This window comes from Chinchilla lanigera, unplaced genomic scaffold (assembly GCF_000276665.1).
Source record: "Chinchilla lanigera isolate Chin_1 unplaced genomic scaffold, ChiLan1.0 scaffold00091, whole genome shotgun sequence".
Lineage (NCBI taxonomy): Eukaryota > Metazoa > Chordata > Mammalia > Rodentia > Chinchillidae > Chinchilla > Chinchilla lanigera.
The window spans coordinates 7,001,629-7,021,030 of NW_004955492.1; the positions used below are offsets into that span (position 1 = coordinate 7,001,629).

The window sequence follows — 19,402 nt, forward strand, 5'->3', positions numbered from 1 at the left end:
GCAAAGGAAGCTAACTGGCGCTGACTGCTGACAGATCAGCCACCTTGTATGTGAGATTTTACTAAATCCTCTTCCTCCGGAGCTGTCGCAGAAGAGCCTGCCTGTGAGCAGCTCTCTGAGGTAGCAGTTCAGAAGTGCGGAGCTGCACCTTAAGCAGGCCTCTCTGCTGATATTCATGTTCCTAGAGCTAAAACTGCCCACTCAGTAGCCTATGTTACTTGTGATATGTATGATGCTTATGCCTAAAAAAAGGTGGTAGCTAGGATTAAGATCAAGAGAGACATGCCAGAAACCTGCCCCAGGACACCTGAGACAGCAGGAAGACTGGTCTCAGATCAGAGCCCTGGCTCACATGGATGTCCTTGGGCCCCACTCTGCTGACCCGTTTGGTCACAGCACTGCCCCAAGTCTGGGGCTGAGGGAGGTGAGGAATGATTAGTCAGTGGGGGGAAGGGACGAGGCTTCCAGCCCGACAGCACACCCTGCACTGTCAGAGTGAATACTGTGCTCTCCTGGACAAAGGGGTCTCAGCACAGCAGCCCCTCCCAACATCTCTCCCAGAAGCCTTTGCCCGCCTACAGCATTATCCTAGCAGACAGAGGCTTCAGGCAAAGTCCATCTAAAGACTTACTTAACAATTTCCAAAATAGTAGCAAAACATCCCCATAAAACCAAATGACTCCCAGGGAAGAAAGCACATACTACATTCTCGTACTTGTTTCCTTAATTGGGAACAGATCCCGGTGGCTGGGATTTATTTTCAGAAGTACACATCCACAAAAACCAAAAACATCTTGACAGGCTGCAGCATCCCTAATGGTTCTCAACTCTGAATTCCTAATTGAGTTTAAAAAAAAAAGGCAACCAAGAATTTTCACGCCGGTTTTGATTCAGAATTCAAAACAGAACCTATGATGTGCATTTCTATATTGTTCCAAACCATGTATAAACTGGTTCCCAATCCTTGAGACGCCTTCCAGACACTGAAAAGAAAGGCAAAACAGATGGAGGCATGGATTCTGAGTCATGTACCAAAGAAGGTTGTTTTCCTATTATGAGACATGCAAACTATCCTATGTTCTCCCCAAGACATTTTTAAACAGTTTAATCCATTTGCTATTTAAAAGAGGAGACCTAGACTGGGAGATGTTTGTACAGCACCTGTTCCTTCCCACAGGGGACTGGGAAAACTTTTCGATTTTTTCCTTGTTAATTTGTTGTAGAAATTGACTATCCCTTTTCATTGCTTAAACTAAATTCCAATATAAAAAAGCAGTCAGACATACCACGGAACTTGTGATGCAGAAAACATCTCCTTACCTGAGCAGTTTGTCCTCAAGCATTTCCATGTACTTCACAGTATTTCCCTTCACATTTGCTTCTGCAAAACAAAAATCCAGTGTGAATGTACTTGCAGTCATGACTGAACAACACCCAGAACTATCCAATTAAAAGCCAAGACCAAAGCACTATGGTCAAGCCATAATAATAACAGCACCCCACATAAGAAAACATTTAGACCCACTGGGGGCGGGGGGCACCACCTGAAATTCAACATTGGGAAGGATTCTGAAGCTCCAAGTCTTTCTGCAAGGACAGTTAGAGATGGGGGAGGGGTGTCATTGTGCTGCCCTGGGTTGATTCTTCCCTGGGTGATTTGCTGGTAGTCTATTACTGGTTCACAGGACTCAGTACACCCTTCTCAGTTGGTAGCTAAGGGCTATGTTGTAGAATATAGGACAGAGAACTGAAGAGTACAAAACTTCTGTGATTATTAATCTTTTGGGGGAGGGTGTTTAGAGGCAGGTTCTCACTATGTAGTTCAAGCTGACCTTGAACTCACCATGTAGCCCAGGCTGGTCTCAAACTCACAGTGATCCTCTTGCCTAAGTCTCCTGAGTGCTGAGATTATAGGCAGGCACCACCACACCCGGCTGTGACTGTTAATCTTGATGTCATCTTGATTGTGTTAAGAGACAATTGGATTGTGAAGGCACTAACTTCATGTATTACACTATCAGTGAGTTCATAGCTCAGTGGGCTTACTGGGAGGTAGGGCCTAACTGAATGGTGGGGTCACTGGGGGTATGGTTTTGAAGTGTGCCTCTTGTCCCTGGCCTCCACTTCTCTGGCTCGTTCTCTGTCACTCTGCTTCCTGGTTACCATAAAGTGAGCAGATTTCCTCCTGCACATCCTTCCACCATAATGCTTCTGCTCTGGAATCAACCAACCATGAACTGCAACCTCTGAAACCATGAGCCACAATAAGCTTTTCTTCCTTTAAGTTGTATGTGTCAGGAATTTTAGCAATGGAAGGCCAACTAATACAACTTTCACTCTACAAATGAACCAAGGATCTTCACTAATGGTAGCAGAAGACTGTAGACCCATTCACTAAGAAGCAAACAGGAATGCATGATCCTCCAATGAGCAGGAATTTGCTGCTCACCTCCAATGCCTGAGAGATCAGCACCACTCAAGTAAACTCAGTGCATCCTAACCACCACAAACACGTTGAGGGCATCAATTATTGCTATGGTTCAGAGGTCCAAAGAGGCACTTTGCTAATAAGAAAGAGCCTGGCCTCCTCTACAATTCTGATGCCCTCTGTTTCCTCCTCTGAGGACTGAATTACAGTTGTAACCAAATGAGATGTGTAACCATATTCAGTGTGCTCACAATGTGCCACTGAGGGTTTCCTTCAAGTGGTGGCCATGTTACTGATGGTGCTGCCACTTCTCTTACTAGTATTACCGCTATGGTGGGGTTTTATCTTTTTTATTGTTTATTTTATTCCAACCTTGAATTTATTCCCAAAGTCAGTACATGCCTAAGAGCCCACCAGTGCTCTAAACTTGGGGAATGACCAAGAACCAAAGCCACCCTATGCAGATTTGAGCTGCTGGAATCTGCTTTAGGGACTCAGGATCCATACTGGGTACTACATATGTGCTAGGATGAGGGACAGGCATGCAAGTTTGGAGCTGGAAACATCCTGAAATTCTCCATAACAAAACTAAAATATTTGATAGAAACTAAAACAATTAATTTTGGTTCATTATATCAACAAAGATAAAGAGAAATTTGTACAACAAGAGCAACTGTTCAGGTTGATCTCTTATCTGATTGATTTATGCTACCCTAACCTACAAACTTAGTTGTGCTAAGTGCAGTGGTACCTTGGTTCACAAACTTAATTCTTTCCACAATTCAGGTTGCAAACTGAATTGGACAAGAACCAAATCAGATTTCCTTATAAGGCCAACATTGAACCTAAGCACCGAATTTGATTCAGTTCTCATCCAATTCGCTTTGCAACCAGAACCGTGGAAAGAATTAAATTTGTGAACTGAGGTACCACTTTTACCTTTCCAAATAAACTAAGGAAATGCAAGTATCCCTCAGGATCTATGAGAGAATGGTCCTAGGACCCTCCAGAGATACAACACATCCTCTTGTATACTTTAAATCATTTCTAGACTACTTATAAAGTCTAATACAATATGAATGTCATGTAAATAGTTGCTATATTGTATTGTTCCAGGTAATAATGACAAGGAAATTGGTTTGCAAATGTTTAGAACAGATGTAATTTTTGTTTTGAAATATTCCATCTAAGGTTGATTGAATCTGTTTGTGCAGATTCTATAGATATGGCAGGCCAATTGTCTTGTATTTTACCCTCTACTATGTGCCAAATGTTGTGTGAACATGGGAATTTGGCTACTGTCATACATCTTACAAAGTGCAGCTTGCTCACTGGTTAATTGGGAGCAAGTGAAGCCAGTTCCAAATGTCCCCACCAGAACTGTTCTTGAAGTGTCCCATCCTATCCACATGTGATATGCTGCATATTATTCTCATATTTCAGGTGAGTCCACCAGCAGAACCAAACAGACCCCTCCTTCAGTAGTGCTTACATCCTAGCAGGGGGCATTGGTAGAGAACAAACATGACCATTCCATAGTCAGTGGCATGCAAATTTAAAGAAAGGTCAAATGGGGTGTATAGAGTCACCAGAGCAAGTATCACTGGGAAGGAGGCATTTGAGTAAAAGCTTGCCCAGTGCTGGGGAGAAAGCCCACTTGCATTCTTTGAAGAACAGAGCAAATGGGAGGACCAACCAGGCTAAGGGCCTAAGAAGCAGGGGTACACTGGAGTGCTCCAGTGATGTGTGGCTGGAACATAGTTCTCCACAGGGTGAAGAGAGGAGAGCAAAGAAAGACTAAGGTACCATCATGTGCCACTGAGGCAGACTGCACTCTCAAAACATGCCACAGCAATATTCTAGTCCTATATCAGACTTGGCCCAGGGGGGGCCTTTCCATTCACTATTAAAGCTGTGAAGCCCATTTCCCTCCCCTTCAACCTGGACAGGCTGTGAGACTCCAACCCACTGAGTGTGATGGAAAAGATTTCGTGTCATTTATGAGGTGGCTAGAATCCAGCTCTTCCTAGTGCTTTAGCCTAGGAACACGGCCACCACATGGTGAGGAAGCCACACTCATGGAGGGGCTTCCAGACACAGGCGTGGACAGGCTGTGAGATGGGCTGTCCCTTCGGTGCGAAGGACCCAGACATCACAGAATCGTGATGAGCCAGCTCTTCTGTACCTGCCCAAATTCCAGACCCACCAAATTTATGCACATAATAAATGGTCATGCTAAGTTGGCAAGTCTGAGATATTCTGTCACACAGCTGCAGTGACTGGAAAGTTAGAGCCAAAGTTCTGCAAGTTCTAGGAAGCATGGCAGTTCTGCAAGTGAAACAGGAAGCATGGCAGAATGAACTGGATTGACTCACAGCTGTGATGTGGAGAACTGATGGTGGGAGGGTGGCCTGGGAGCAGGAGACATGGGGATCAGTGCATCTGAGGAGAGGAGGGGGTGTGGGGCTATGGGGAGCAAGAGCTGGTCCTCACCACCACAGGCCACAGCTGGCGCCTTACAGCAAAAGGCAAGTTAATGAGAGAAGGACATAACAGGACTATTTAACCAAAGTTTTCCATGATACCAGAATGGAATGAAGACCCAAAGACCCTGGGGAAATTTTCTATGCCTAGAATTGATAGCAAATGGACAGTGTGGAGAGAAATGACTGCACAGGAGGGGTGTGATCCAAAGGTGAGAAGGTAGGGGGACTGTGTAAGGCCTGTGTGCTCAAATTCCTTGTAGACCCCTGTACTGCATTCTGTTCCTCTGGGTGTAGGCAAGACACCTGTCACGTTAGGGTTTCTGACCTATTTTCTGAGGTGCAGGTGAGAAAGTTCCTTTATGGCTAGTTTTCCCTCCAAAAGAAAAGGTAAGTCAGGGAGACTGTTGTGCTTCTGTATTTCCAAGGAATCCACAGTGTTACACTGTGGGATGGGGTGGTATGACAGAGACTTAGCCACGGTGTCAGCAGGCAGTGATAGCAGGCAGATTTTAGCTACTTTTAAGGTAGAGATGACAGGGTTTCCTGGTGGGCTGAAGGTCAGGTATGAGAAAAAAGAGAAGTCATGAATGACCACAGGATTTTGTCCAGGGAAAAAGTTGCCATCAAGTGAACTGGGAAGAGCTATAAGCAAAATCAGCTAGGAGAGGCAAAGCAAGAGGTCATATCTGGGTTTATTAACTTTGAGAAGTTTGTTAGAAAACCAGTGAGATGTGCATTGTGAAACTGGGTATCTGAATATGAAATCTGAGAAGGTTCCAGAGTGGAGACTATTTGGGAGACATTGCCATTTGAAGCAATAAGACTGGACAAAGTGACTTAGAAGGGAGAGTAGTGACCACTGGCCAGGGTGGGTGGCTACATTTTCATTGTGACAGCATCTTATCTCAAGGGACAGACAGATAGCGCCTCCTAGCAGGAAAAAGGAACAGAAGAAACAGGGCAGGTTTATTTTAGAACAAATCTGAGAGGGACTGCTCTGGCACTAGAGACCAGACCAGCGGCTCTCATTCAGGCTGTGGGGTCTTTTGTAGGGTCACGCGGAAGGGGGAGTTCAGTGAGAGAGGGCTGTGGCTCCCTGCCAAGCACAAGGCTTGAGAGAGCATAAGCAGTAATGGTTGCCCAAGGATGAGGCTTGGAAAGCACTGGGAATAGAGGCTCTTATCAGTAGCAGGGCTCGGGCTGAGAATATAGCTTAATGGCACAAGAGCAAGGTCCTAAGTACGATTCCCAGTACCAAAAAAACCCGGCAGTGCTGGTCATGTGATAAGTCCCCAGGTGCAGCTGTGCCAGGAGGGGCAGTTTAGAGGGGTCTCTGATCAGGATGGCAGTGGATGGCAGTGGATTCCTTCACCTCCAGTGAGTAAAAATCCATCATTATATAGTTAGAAATAATCCAGATACTTTCCAAACTAATGCTTTTGTTAAGGAATTGAATGCTAAATGCTTGACTCATCCAACATCCGAAGGGACAGCTGGTGATGTGCCAGACATGCTGGACCTGCCCAGCATGTCTGGCCAGTTTCCTGTGCATTCCGGTGTGCCGGGAAGGCATAGCCTCCAGGACCCCTACGCAAATCCCAGTCTGTGGACACTGACCCACCTCCCAGAGTTACCGCTCACAAGTGCCCTGCATTGGGTCCCTGAGCTGACTCACCTTAAGAATAGGCAAGAACTGCAGACGTAAATTAGCCTGAAGAATGTGCCCCCAGGCACACTGAGACCTGGCTCATCTTCTCACTTCCCCTCCTCCCTCCTTTCCCCCCGTCCTTGGGTTCACAGATGAGGCACTTTTGAGACAGATGATGATTGCAAGAGCCACAATGGTGCTACAAGTGATGGCAAATGCTACAGGGAACGTTAATGGAGGCAAAGAAGAGGAGACCCCAGGTCTCCTGGGTGGGGAGGAAGTAAAAAACCATCTATTTCTCCCATTTGCCAAACAAATCTGATATCCAGAGTCAGGCCATATTATCAGAACTGAATTCATATAATTAGTTTGATGAGCTCAAGTAAACAAAAACTGATTGATAATTAAAGCAGTAAATCTGTGAAAATATTTAGCAAAGTGTGTGCTACAAACACAAATCGATGCTACAGGTATTTATTCTGGTCCCACTTCATGCAACGCACTATCCCTGGCACTAGTGAAGTATAGAAAGGACCTGACATGAAGGGACACAGAGACAGCTGTGGGACCAGGATCTAATATAGATTTCTTCCCACAGAACACAGCAACGTGGTCCATAAATCTTCACCATAACTAAGAATCCAAACATATGCCAAGAGCATGATGGAAAAAATGGTCTAAATACCCAGCAATATCCTTTTCAGGATAAACGAAGGTAGGAGGAAGGGGAGCAAGTTCAATTGGGTGCCTTGTTGGCCCAATGAAAGGACATGGGTACAGTTCAGGAAATGAGTAACGGCCAGATAGACATGCTATAAAATTTAATGGAGCAGTGTTTTAGAGGTGCCCCCGCTCTACCATTCTGGGTGAGTAACAAGGGCATCGTCCGAAGAGTGCAATACGGCCTCAGGTTTGAAAGTGGAAGCCCAAGCAATCTCAACAGTGTAGCACTGATTGCAAATTTTATCAAACATTCACCATTTGGGGCATTTTCTAAAATAATGTAAGTGCCAGATAAGGTCTGGCTTACTTTTACAAAAATAAATTATCAGATTTCAAAGATCAATATTCGTGGATCATTTTGAACAAAACTAACATCCTTTTAGTAAAATCTTTCAGAAGAGATAGAAAGATGAGGGAGAACTTTTAGAATTCTGAAAAACTTTCAAGTACGTAAGATAGTATTCTGTCTTCAAATTAATGAAAAACCCTTTCTTTGAGTGATTAAATAATGCACGGAAGTGAAGTGGAAACTCAGGGCCCACAAAAATCCAGGGAAGTCAGCAGAACAGAAAGGTGGACTTGCAGCAACACTGTCTCACAGGTGGGGAGGAATAAAACTGCAGAGCCCCTTGGAAGCTGGCAGATCTGTTCCAGAATATCATCCTACATAAGTCAGATTTCACACTCAAGAAAGGGACGCAAACACCAGCATGAGCCTTATGACCTATCCGTTTCTCTGCTCATACTAAAATGATATTGACTGTCACACTGGAAATAGTACGTGGAAAGAATTACATGATAACAATGTAGCTAACATTTCCTTGAGCACTTCCTATGTGTCAGGTCCTGCTCTGAACACCTTGCTCTAAACACTGACTAATAATAATGTCTATGAAGCAGCTCTATCATTATCCCCATTTTACAACTAGTCAAATAGAAGGGCAGCAAGGTTTGAAGTCACACAAGTAGTCGGGGGAGTCCCAGAATTCCACTACCACAGAACAGGACTTCAGCTGTTACATGTCACAGTGGAGAAGAACACACATATGGGATGAATGCAGGTGGAATGTTAGCTCCACGAAATCATGCAGGTGCTAAAAGAGCAAATTAAAAGACCAACCAAAAGCTGCACTGCAAAAAGTCAGTTACAAAAAACACCGGCAATTGCAAATACAGCCATCAGCAAGTGAAAGCTTCACTGGGTATAAACTGTAGGGAAAACGGTTACTAACATATCAGCATAAAATAAATTAATCTGTGAAAATATATGTATATATATATAGAGAGAGAGAAACAAAGACAGAGATAGAGATGGAGAGAGACAGAGACAGAGACAGAGAAAGACAGACAAGAGACAGAGAGACAGAGACAGACAGAGAGACAGAGATAGAAAATCCAGAAAGATTTCAAAAGAGGTTGCAATCAATGTGAAAAGTATTAAAAATTTTTTTTGTCATTTTAAAAATTAATTTTATTGCCACACTTTCGACATACATAATGATCACATTCATCACAGTGAATTTATACTTGTATATAATACATCTTGATTCTTCTTTTTTCCCCAACCCCTTCCCCTCCCTTCAACTTTGCTTCCCCTTCTTATTTACAGAAGCTTTGTTTCCATTTTTTTCTCCTATTTTCTGGTTTGATTTTTTTTCTCTTCCCTTCCTTACCTTCCCCCTTCCCTCTCTCTTGTTCTCCTTCCCATTTGAACATTTTCTTCAAGTTCACTTCCCAGTAAGTTCCACAATGTATACAGTTGTATAAGCAGTTGTTTATTTGCATTTACAGACTTCTTCATTTACCTTATTTCTCTGCTATCACTGTGTGGTTATTCTGGCTTAGATCCTAGAGCTCTGGAGAGAGAGGAGGGCAGAGGTAAACAGGATGTCGTCCTCCCCAGGGTTCTGCCTACTCATTATAAAACCTCTAGGGCCAGAACCAAATAAACACACCATCACCAAATGGGGATTCACTTCTCATCAGCAGGATGCCATTCAGTGTGTGACTGTCTCTGTTTTCATAGGACATCATTCAATGTGTGACTGTCTGTTTTCAGAGGACATCATTCAGTATGTGACTGTCTGTCTCTCTGTTTTCCTCTGATGTTATAAGAGATTTACAGAGAGAAGGAAAGTGATCAGATATGGATCCTACAGGATGAATAAGTGGTAACAAAAGAAGGTTCTTCCTTGGAATTATATCTGACACTCACGGAGATATTCAACTAATACCTTTTATAGCAGACATGCATCCTGCAGAATGAATAAACAGTAGCAAAGAAAGGGGTTCCTCCTTGAGGTTATATCCAACCTTCATTCATACATTTATCTATTACCTCTCATGCCTGACCACATGCCTGATTCTGTGTTGGCACTAGGGCCACAGAGATGGATGTTACTACCTTGGGCTTGAGACAACCAGGTCTGGTGTGTGACAGGAAGTCACACACACAGGACTATGAAAGCAACAAGTCAGCAACTTCAGGAGGCAGGCATTCTGGGGGACTCAAGGAGGGACACTTGACCCAGCTTGTTGGGGTTAAAAATTACTCCAGGGGGGAGTGACTGAGCTGGAGGTCTTCAAGGGTTCTCCGTTGATGCAACTCACTGATGCAACAGAAGCACAGATAGTCTAAACCAATAGTTGCTCATACAGTGAGATTTTGCTCTAGAATATCAGGCATTGAATTCATATCACGTTATCCTCCCACTATTTCCAAATCATTTTTCCTTGAGCTGGCATTTTGATTACCTGGATCCCATGCCTGGGGGACACAGAGGTGCTGGGGACACAGATGCATCCAGAGACATAGGCCCTGCCAGTGGGCTGGCACCTTCTCACTCTCCTGGTTCTCCTTAGGTGACATGAGCAAGGTTGCCATGCATGATGGATTCATGCTGGCAGAGGCACCAAGGAGCGGAGACAGGGGAAGTTCCCTCACAGCTGCTGTGGGACTCCACTGTCCAGGAAGGATATAAAACCAACGCTCCCGCCTCTGCTCTAAGGTCTGCCTTGCGGGATGGTGCATGGCTTCAGTTTCCTCCCGAGAAGCTGCTCTAGGAGAGCTGTGCTCACTACCCCTGAGCCCAAGGTACATCTCAAGGACCATTCAGCCTTGATACTCATGTGTAGAAATAGCTCCTTCTTGGAGAGGGTGGACAAAGCTGTTAGGAGGAGAGCTCCACCCGACCAGAAATCATTTGATATGTGGTGAGTGCTGACACTATGTAATGGAAAAAGTCCACACTCTAATTTCACCTGCTGTGCATGTTACTAGTTAATTGGGCATCGCCCGATGCTGTGATGCTCCCTCTCCCAGTTGAGATCGCTCCTCAAGCCATGTCTGGATGTCCTTGAAGTGAACAGCCTGATGAGTCAGCACCGGTCAGCAACAGAAAGAAAAGCCAAATGCTTTCGGTGCAGAAAACAGGTAAGGAACAGCTCACACTACCAGCCCCAAGTGTGCCACTTCCAGCCACACTCACCTTGCCAACTACACAGTGGAAAATGGATAGCTGCCCCTCACAGCACCCCCTGCTGGCAGCAGCTGCCTCCCTGGGGCTGGCTTTTCTGCTTTCCAGTACATGTAAGTTAGAGAGGTAACCTAAAGATTAATTTGCAAAACCTTAAAATTTGCTTAGAATGTCTATTTATTTGCCTTGCCTAGTAGTGTATGAGATGCAACTGAAAATATGATGTGTTTAAATTTTCAAAAATTTATTACAATAAAAGATTCGTTGCCATTCACTTCTCTCACAATAGTCTGCCTTGCATCCAACACACTTCTCCCATTGTTCTTACCTATTCTGAAGCAGTTCTGGAAGTTTTCCTTTGTTTCTTCAGTTGCACTGTCATGGCCCTCTCTATGTCCTGAATTGATTCAAAACATTCATCTTTCCTGGACATTTTGACTTTGTGGAAAAGCTAGAAGTTGCATGATGTCAGATCCAGTGAATAAGGTGAATGAGGACATATCGTCATGTCTCTATCAGCCTGCCTCTCCACTGGATGGCACTCAGCAGCAGAATTCACTGTATTTTTTAATCACACCTCATAAAGACACTTAGGGAAGTGGACTTCTTGAACTGCTCCAGAAAGTGGCAAGGATGATGGCATCAGTATATTTGAAATGAGTGGAAATACTTGGCGGGGGAATAAGCCAATATGTTTTATTGCAATAATAATGTTTTTTAAAAATTTAAGCATTCATCAGAATTTTGGAGCACCCCTTATCTATCCCAGAACATACAGTCTCATCCGCTGAACTTCTTCCCTCAACCACAGGCATAATATACGTCCAGGAACACACACACACACACACACACACACACACACACACACACACACGGTGTATGCATGCAGATACATGCATACACATGCACACATGCACAGATTTGCTGTTCTTCATTCTCTTTGAAAGAACAGAGAACAGAAAGTAGAACTTTTTTCTAAAATGGAACACTATCTTCTTAAAATACTTGGTGTTAAAAAAAGAAAGCCCAAATCCATTCTTGATCTTCTCAGACTCGGGAAAGTAAGCTCCCATCAGTCGCTGGCAGGATGTTTCTGTCTGCATCATCATTTTGTCTAATGCTCACAATAATTCTCTAAATCTCTTTTGAGGATGAGGAGGCTGAGGGGAGCCATTTCAAGGAATAAATAAAAAATTCACACACAGTTGAGTTTTATGCCCAAGTCTGTTTTTAGCAAATACATAATACCGTTGCCCAGTTGTTATGAAACATAATCTGTGAGTTTCTCTGGAGCAATTCCAGACTTCACAGAAGGAGAAAACTTGTGTCTCCCTCTAAAGCAGGAGCTTTGTATGTGTAACTGTGAAGGATCTGGCATTGGTCTGAGCTCCCACCCATGGAAAAGGATCCCACAACACTCGCAAGAGAGCAGGACATGCTCTGGGCAAGGAACGTGGCCACCAAGGAAACCAGACTGGACTGCATGTGTCCCGCCTGTCTCCACAGCCAGTGAGATACACCTGATCTCCACGCTCACATGGGTGTCAGGGGGTGGTGGAACCTTTGAGAGGTGAGGCCAAGCAGAGGTGATGTGGGAGTCCAACACCCATCACCAGCTGCACCACTGTGAGTGCCAGAGCCCTGCTCGCCATATGCGTGCTTAAGGACTGTCTGCCAGACACGCTTCCTCTTTTCCTAGAAAATGGGCCTCTTTTCTTTTGGAAAGCTAATCTTCCTTAGCCCTCCTCCACTATTGCCACAGGTTCACCTCATACACACTGGTGAGCAGAGGAGAAGAAGAGAGACAGCTCTGGCGGGAGAGGGTGTCTGTGGCCAATCCCTGCCTGCCTCCAGGGTGGCACCCACAGGCAACACAGCGCTCTTACTCCAGTGCTCACCCCATGGCTCCTTTGTTTGCACCACCTGGAGGATCCAGGACTCCCTGGGGACATGAAAATCCAAGGACACTCAGGTCCCTCTATATGAAATGATGTAGTATTTGCATATAACCGACACACATCCTTCATACACTTTAAATCATCTCTAAATGACATAATAGCTAACACAACGTGAATCTATGGAAATAGTTGTTACGTTGTACTATTGAGGGAATGACACCAAAGAAAACACTGTGTATATATTCAGTATAGACATAATGTTCCTAATATCTTTGATCCAAGTTTGGTTGAATTTGTGGAAACTAAAGCCATAGATCCAGAAGGCCAACTGTACAAACAAACTAAAACATATGGAACAGGCAGAAGGGAGGTAAGGTAGGAATCAGACAGAAGAGATTTCAAAAATCTCACCTTTACACTTTAAGCCATCAAAACTGGCACATTGTCACAGAGCCATTATCCTTGCTTCTTGTCTCCAGGTATGGTTTGGACATGGTATAAGCATGGCCCCTGAGGCTCGTGTGCTGCAAGCTGAGTCCTCAGTGTGGAGGTGTTACGAGGTGGTGGGACTTTTGTGAGATGAGGCCCAGCAGGAGGTGGCAGTGTCACTAGGCACTGGACATACCCAAGGGAGGGATCAATGCTGGCCTCCTGGAGTGAGTTAGTTCTCACAAGAGTGGGCTGTTATAAAAGAGCAAGACTGGCTCCTTGACCCCTCTCTGGCTTTCTCCTGCCCACGGTGTGATCTCCCATGGGCTCGCATTGTGAAGCTACCCACCATGTGTCCCTCACCAGAGGCTGAATTCAGGGGGGCTGTGGATATTGGACTTTCAGCCTTGGACTGTTAGCAACTATGAACCATCAGACCTCTTTACACACTACCAAGCCTCAAACACTTGTTGTAGCAACAGACAATGGACTAATACATCATTTCTGATGTTGTCTGGTGGTTGTACAGATGGTGGAAATCAGGATAAACTGCTTTGTATTTGGACCACACAGATTTTCCCACCTTTGACAAGCTGTGACAAAAACCAAGAGAAATGGCCAGAGCCACCACAAAGAAAGAGAAAAGCCAGCTTTCTTGGCCTGAGCACAACCTTAGGACAGAATTGAACTCTGCCTTACCAAAGTAACCACAGATAGTATGGCCCTTCACCTCCACTGCCAATTAAACCATGCATACAGCACCTTCTAGGGAACACAGGCAGGGAGGTAATGCTGGTGCTAGGCACAAAGGATGTACTGAGCTGGGTGCCACTCCCCCAACCCCCTCTCGAGCATCTGGAAGTGTCCTGTGAAGCTGGAGTTTGCACATCTGGCCATCGCATTTTCTACTTCCATGCAGCAAATTTGAAAGGAAGGGAAGGCCAATGTGGAATTCCAATGGAAAACACAGTGTTATCTCCCCAGGGCTCTCAGCAGGGTCTCTGAAGGGGGTAGGGGCTGCCACTCCTCACATTTGCCCTTCTCATTGAAGATGGAGCCCACAAAAATCTGCATAATTCCCTACATTACCACACACACCCCAGTCTTGGAATAAAGTCCACGCCCATCTCAAAACCTGCTGCCACTACCTAGTTGGTCTTGCTATGGCCTCATCCCTGTCCCCTCTCATCCCTTCTCACGCTGTGTCTCCTTTCATTCCACCCTCTGCCTGGCCAGCCCTGCTTGCTGCTTCTCCCCTGAGGTGGCTTCCCATCCTGCAGACCTCAGCTCAAATGTGTCCTCCTCTGAGGGCACCTCTCCTCCAGGAGTAGGCTACCTACCACCCTGACTATCTTTCTATCTTTCTATCTTCTCTCGTCCTTGATTGTGGCCTTTGCAGTTCTTATAAAAATGGTAAATATCTGTGGTCTTTATTCTCTGTGTCTCCCACTAGAATTCAAGCTTCATGAGGACAGCAGCTGTGGTGGGCTCCCCGCCAGCATGTGGGCTGTTCTGCAAAGTGTGCCTGACCTCGCTCTTCAGGCCTTGCTCCTGGGATCCACTGGCTTCACAAACAGAGACCAGCATATTGGCAAACATCCGGGAGATAAGCACAGGTGATGGGCACCCTGGCTTCCTTGAAAAGTGTGAGGGCCACCTGCGCCAGGCACTGGCAGGTGTAAAGGGTCACTGGCCTCTTGTCTAAGACACCAGCACAAGCTTGGCATGAAATGCTCAGCATTTTGCCCAAAAACTCTCACCCTGGGGGCACAGAGCAGCTTGGTGTAGGGATATCCATGGGCCTGAACATGACTGTACCAAATCCTAACCAAGGAACTCAGATTCAGGAGTATAGGTGAAGGGAAGTCCCACCCATCTGTTCACCCGGGTGCCCGTGAGAGCAGGCGTCTGTAAGTCAGAGGTGCCTGCACTCCGTTAATGCCCTTATCTTCATCTGCTGCCCACATGCCACTGACGAGCATGTCAAAGCGGGAGCAGCAGGTTGACTGGGAAGCAGGAGGCAGAGGGTCAGCGCTCCCCTCCCCGGACACAGTCTCCACTGCAAGTGAGGACAGAAGCAGCAAGGGTCCAGCCAAGTGCTTGTTTTCATTTTCAGTCTTTGACTCTGGAATTGTGTTTGGGATGATGTTACTGTGAGCACTGGATTGCTAGAACCACGTTCAGGGACAAACAGCACTTCTAACAGCCTACTGCCAGGGTCTTTTTCCTCCTTTCTTCTCTCCATCCTCTACCCCTCCCTCCAACCTTCCTGCAGACCTCTCCTCTGTCCCTCCCTCACCCCTGTCTCTATCCCTCCATCCCTCTGTCCCTCCCTCCACCCACTTCCATCTCTCCATCTCTTCCTCCCCCTGTTCCTCCTTCCTCTCTCACACACCCTCAAGAGCACAAGGTCCATGAGAATTTAAAAATAGCCTAACATGGATTTCAAGTAGAGTAAACTAAATGAGTCCAATTTTCCATGCCTTTCATTTTAAATTATGTGCTGAATGTCTAGAAGCATAAGACACAAGTGAGGAGGATTCAACACTGAAAATCTAATTTTCAAAAATTAGGTCCTAAGGCAGAACAGTGCGAATGCATTCACACATATAATTGCACCTGCAAATCAATACTGGCGGAACAAGTGCCCCATCGGCTGGGCACCACCTGGCCTGGGCTCACCTACCTACAGGAAACCAGTTCGCTGGCACAGCAGGTGTGTGCTGAGCTCCTACCAGGTGCCAGCCAGCACTGATACCCAAGTGGATGCTCAAAGCTCATGGCCTCCAGCATCTTGTGAACAAGTAAGAAAATCAACATGGGTAACAAGGTCTTTACCACACCCAGAGAGGGAAGCAGAGAGGCCAGGACAGGAGAGCCATGTGCTCAAGTCAGGCATTTCTCCCAGTGGGTCAGAAGCCTGCAGAGCAAACAGGGAATAAGTAGGTAGCAAGAAAGGAGCAGCAGCCAGGAGGTCCCATGTACAGGATGAGGAAGAGGAGCTAGTGCGCGGGACACTGAGCTTCAGGCCAGGGGAAGATGGGAGCAGTCAGGATAAAGGGCCAGAGAAGGAGCATGCTGAGCTGTGAGAGCGCAGAGACAGCACAGTGGGCAGATGAGAACAGTTTGCAAGTTGTCTCTCTGCAGGTGTGGGCGTTGCTCACAGAGGGGAGTGATGGGGCAAGTCCCTAGTTTATGCGGATAATTCCCCTGCCATGCAGAGAATGCCAACATGGAGGAATGGGATGGATGTAAGAGAAGCCATTGGTTATTGTGACCAAAATGCAGGAGGCCTGAATTGCAAAAGTGGATGGTGTGAGGTGAGGTGGCCTGTGGATCCAGCTTGACCTGATGTAGCGATCTTGAGTCATAAGCATGATGATTGCCCCAGTGTGACCCTGATCCATTTTTTCCACATAGCTCCCCAGCAAATTGTAAACAAATAAAACTTTATTACTGAACCCTGAGGCAGGAACATACCTGACACCATGATATTAACTTGACACAAACCAAGTCCATTCAGGTTTGGGTGAAGTCACTTTATACAGCTCTTCTTCTGGCTGAATCTGAGGGATCTCCTCGGTTTTGCTGCTGCCCAGGACCACACTTCTGTTAGTAAATCCCCAATAAACTGTCCTCTGTGCCTCCTGGATCATCTGCCTCTTTCTTCAGTGTATGGGCCTGGTTCCGTGCACTGCAACTGGCCTGCTCTGTAACAGGTGGGTTGGTGTGAAAGATGCTTAGGAAATAGAACTGGCAGGACTTGGTGTTAGGCTGAACCATCCATCCACACGACAATACTTATGGAGTAACTGCTATGTGCTAGACACCATCCTACCAGCCAGAGCTACAATCATGGGAAACAGAGTTAGATAAGTGGATGTTAGTAAAATTGCCTAGACCAGAGCCAATATTTGTGAACTATTACAATACTACTTGCAAAATAGAGTAAATGAAAGAAAACTGATGTGAGCTGACATCCATGAAGACAGGCAGATGCTAAGCAAAGAAGTAAATGAAAAGATAGCAAGCACTTCAGATGCTGGAGATTGGAGCATTAGAGGCAGGCTGCCATTTTTATGGGGAGGAGGATTTTTGAGATGGTGACATTTCTACCAAGGCAGTAAGCAGGGGGGAAAGGCTCTGTCTCCACTTTTGTCTTGGCCAGTGGGCAGTGGGGAGGGACACAGAGAAGCCCTATAGAGGAAAGACAGCTTACTTTCTAGCCTGTGGAGCTGAGTGTGTCTTTGAGGTATACATACAGAGCTGTCTGAAAGAAAGTGGTCTTACAGAGTTCAGGGAGCTGTAGAACAGGGACCAGCCATAGACTTTATGGGTAACTAAAGCTGAGGCCATTTGAGGTGGCTGCATTCATTCTCTATTGCCACTAAAACACACTACCAAGAACATAGCAGTTTAAAATGACACCATTTACCACTTCCTTCTGTAGGTCAGAAAGGTGTAGCTGGCTCCCTGATTAACCTCTCCCTGGCTAGAATTAAGGGTTATTCAGGGCTCTCTTCCTTTCTGGATGCTCCAAGATTCAATTCGCTTCAAACCCACACAGGTCATTGACAGAATCCAGTTCCTCCCAGCCATAGGCTGAAGTACCTGTCTCCTCCCTTTGCTTCCTGAGGCTGCCCATGTTCCCTGGAGAGCAGGCCCTCCCTCCTTCCACCTCCAAAGCCAGTAAGCGCAAGCTAAAAACACCTCATACTTCCAACCTCGCTGACTCTCCTTTGGCCTCATCTCTCCTTCATCCGGCCTGAAAACATCTCCACTTCCAGGGGCTTTGGTTCCCAGACTGGGCACACTGAGGAGTCCTGGGTACTCTCCCCACATCAAGATCCATGGCCCTCATCAACTCTGCAAAGCCTGTGGCCTTGTGGATTATCTTCACAGGCACAGGGGGTTAGGATGTGGGCCATTACTCTGCCTCCCACACTGGCTAAGTACAATAAACAGCAACAACAAAAACAGCTGGAGAAATAATCCCAAGGAACAAAACTTTTAAAAATTGAGCTGAGAAAGAGCCAGTAGGTGACGGAGATGAAGTGGTCAGATGTAGAGGAACTCAGGAGGACTCTCTACAGAAGCCAGTGAAGAACAAGTCTCCAAAGCCAGCCATGGAACCAAGTGCAGCTAAGAGGGCTGGGGAAGAATGACCTGGGTTTGCAATCGAATAGATTACCAATGATCTACAACTACCTCCACATATGCATGCACACACACCTATACATGTGCACAAGCATTTAGAAATTCTTACCAAGCTGCTGGGCTTCCAGCCCCTCGTGGTTTCTCTGATACCCTATTGAAGCTGCATCCTCTTCATCCCAGCCTTTCCTGTCCTCAGTGATCCCTTGCCACCTGCAACTTGTCCAGCTGCAGTCCACCACCTCTCAGAGGACCAGCCCCAGCGGGGCTGGAGAGGGGACAGTGTTTCAATGCTGCCAGGCCAGAAGAGTTGCAGGGCCTCACCAGCCCAAAAAGCCTGAGCCTGGTTTTTAAATAAACAGCCAGACTTCCACCTTACAGGCCCACACTCCTTTGACTGGAGGAAATGGAAGTTCTGCGGGGGGAGCAAGAGAACTGAGCCTTTTCCATTGCTGAAATTGATCCCCCGATACCTAATGCCTACAGAAAATCTTGTCTCCAGCCCCACAGGTGCCTGGAATTCATGTTAAGTATTTAAAATGCATTAGGCTTGACACCAGAGTGGCTAATAAGTTAATTTGGGAGGAGGTAGGTATAAAATTATTGGCTTAAAATGTTCCCAGTGAAACCATTTCTTCTAACAAGATCATAAAATGCACTTTCCCAGTGAGTCATATATAACTGGCTCAACTATATAATAAAATGGGGATACAGTTTAATGGAAGACAGAGCTTGTTGGACTGTGGTTTGAGGTGTGATTTCTATCTCAGACTTCTGTGTTTGAGGGATTGTAGGACCTTTTTTCTGATACTCTTTCTGTCACTGCATTCAGAGATAAGAGCCCAGTTTCTGCTTATCACAGGGGCACATTATAAATATGTAGGTTGAAGGATGATTCTTTTGACCAAAAAGAAGGGAAATAAGAAGTCTAAACCCAATTTCTGATTCTGCAGATAGTATCAGAAAAGCCCTGCTACTACCTTAGAATCCCATTAAGGTTCAAAGGGGGAATTCATTGCAAAGGACTGTGAAAATATGCTTTTGCTGTTGAAATATGAGACAATAATGTGATGAAATGTCTATAGACTTGCTTTTAACTGCAGATGTTGAGATTTGGAGGCTTATAGGACAGGGACCTCAGCCACTGTTGTACACTGTCA

General features: G+C 45.7%; 1 protein-coding gene across 1 annotated transcript in view; it reads right to left on the reverse strand.

Annotated features, from left to right (window-relative positions):
* Disc1 (disrupted in schizophrenia 1) overlaps window positions 1-19,402 on the reverse strand; it is a 292,801-nt gene that overhangs the window by 55,101 nt on the left and 218,298 nt on the right. The window contains exon 10 of the mRNA XM_013504736.1: window positions 1,321-1,381. Coding sequence (XP_013360190.1) covers window positions 1,321-1,381 — 61 coding nt within the window. The remainder of the gene's footprint in view (window positions 1-1,320; window positions 1,382-19,402) is intronic.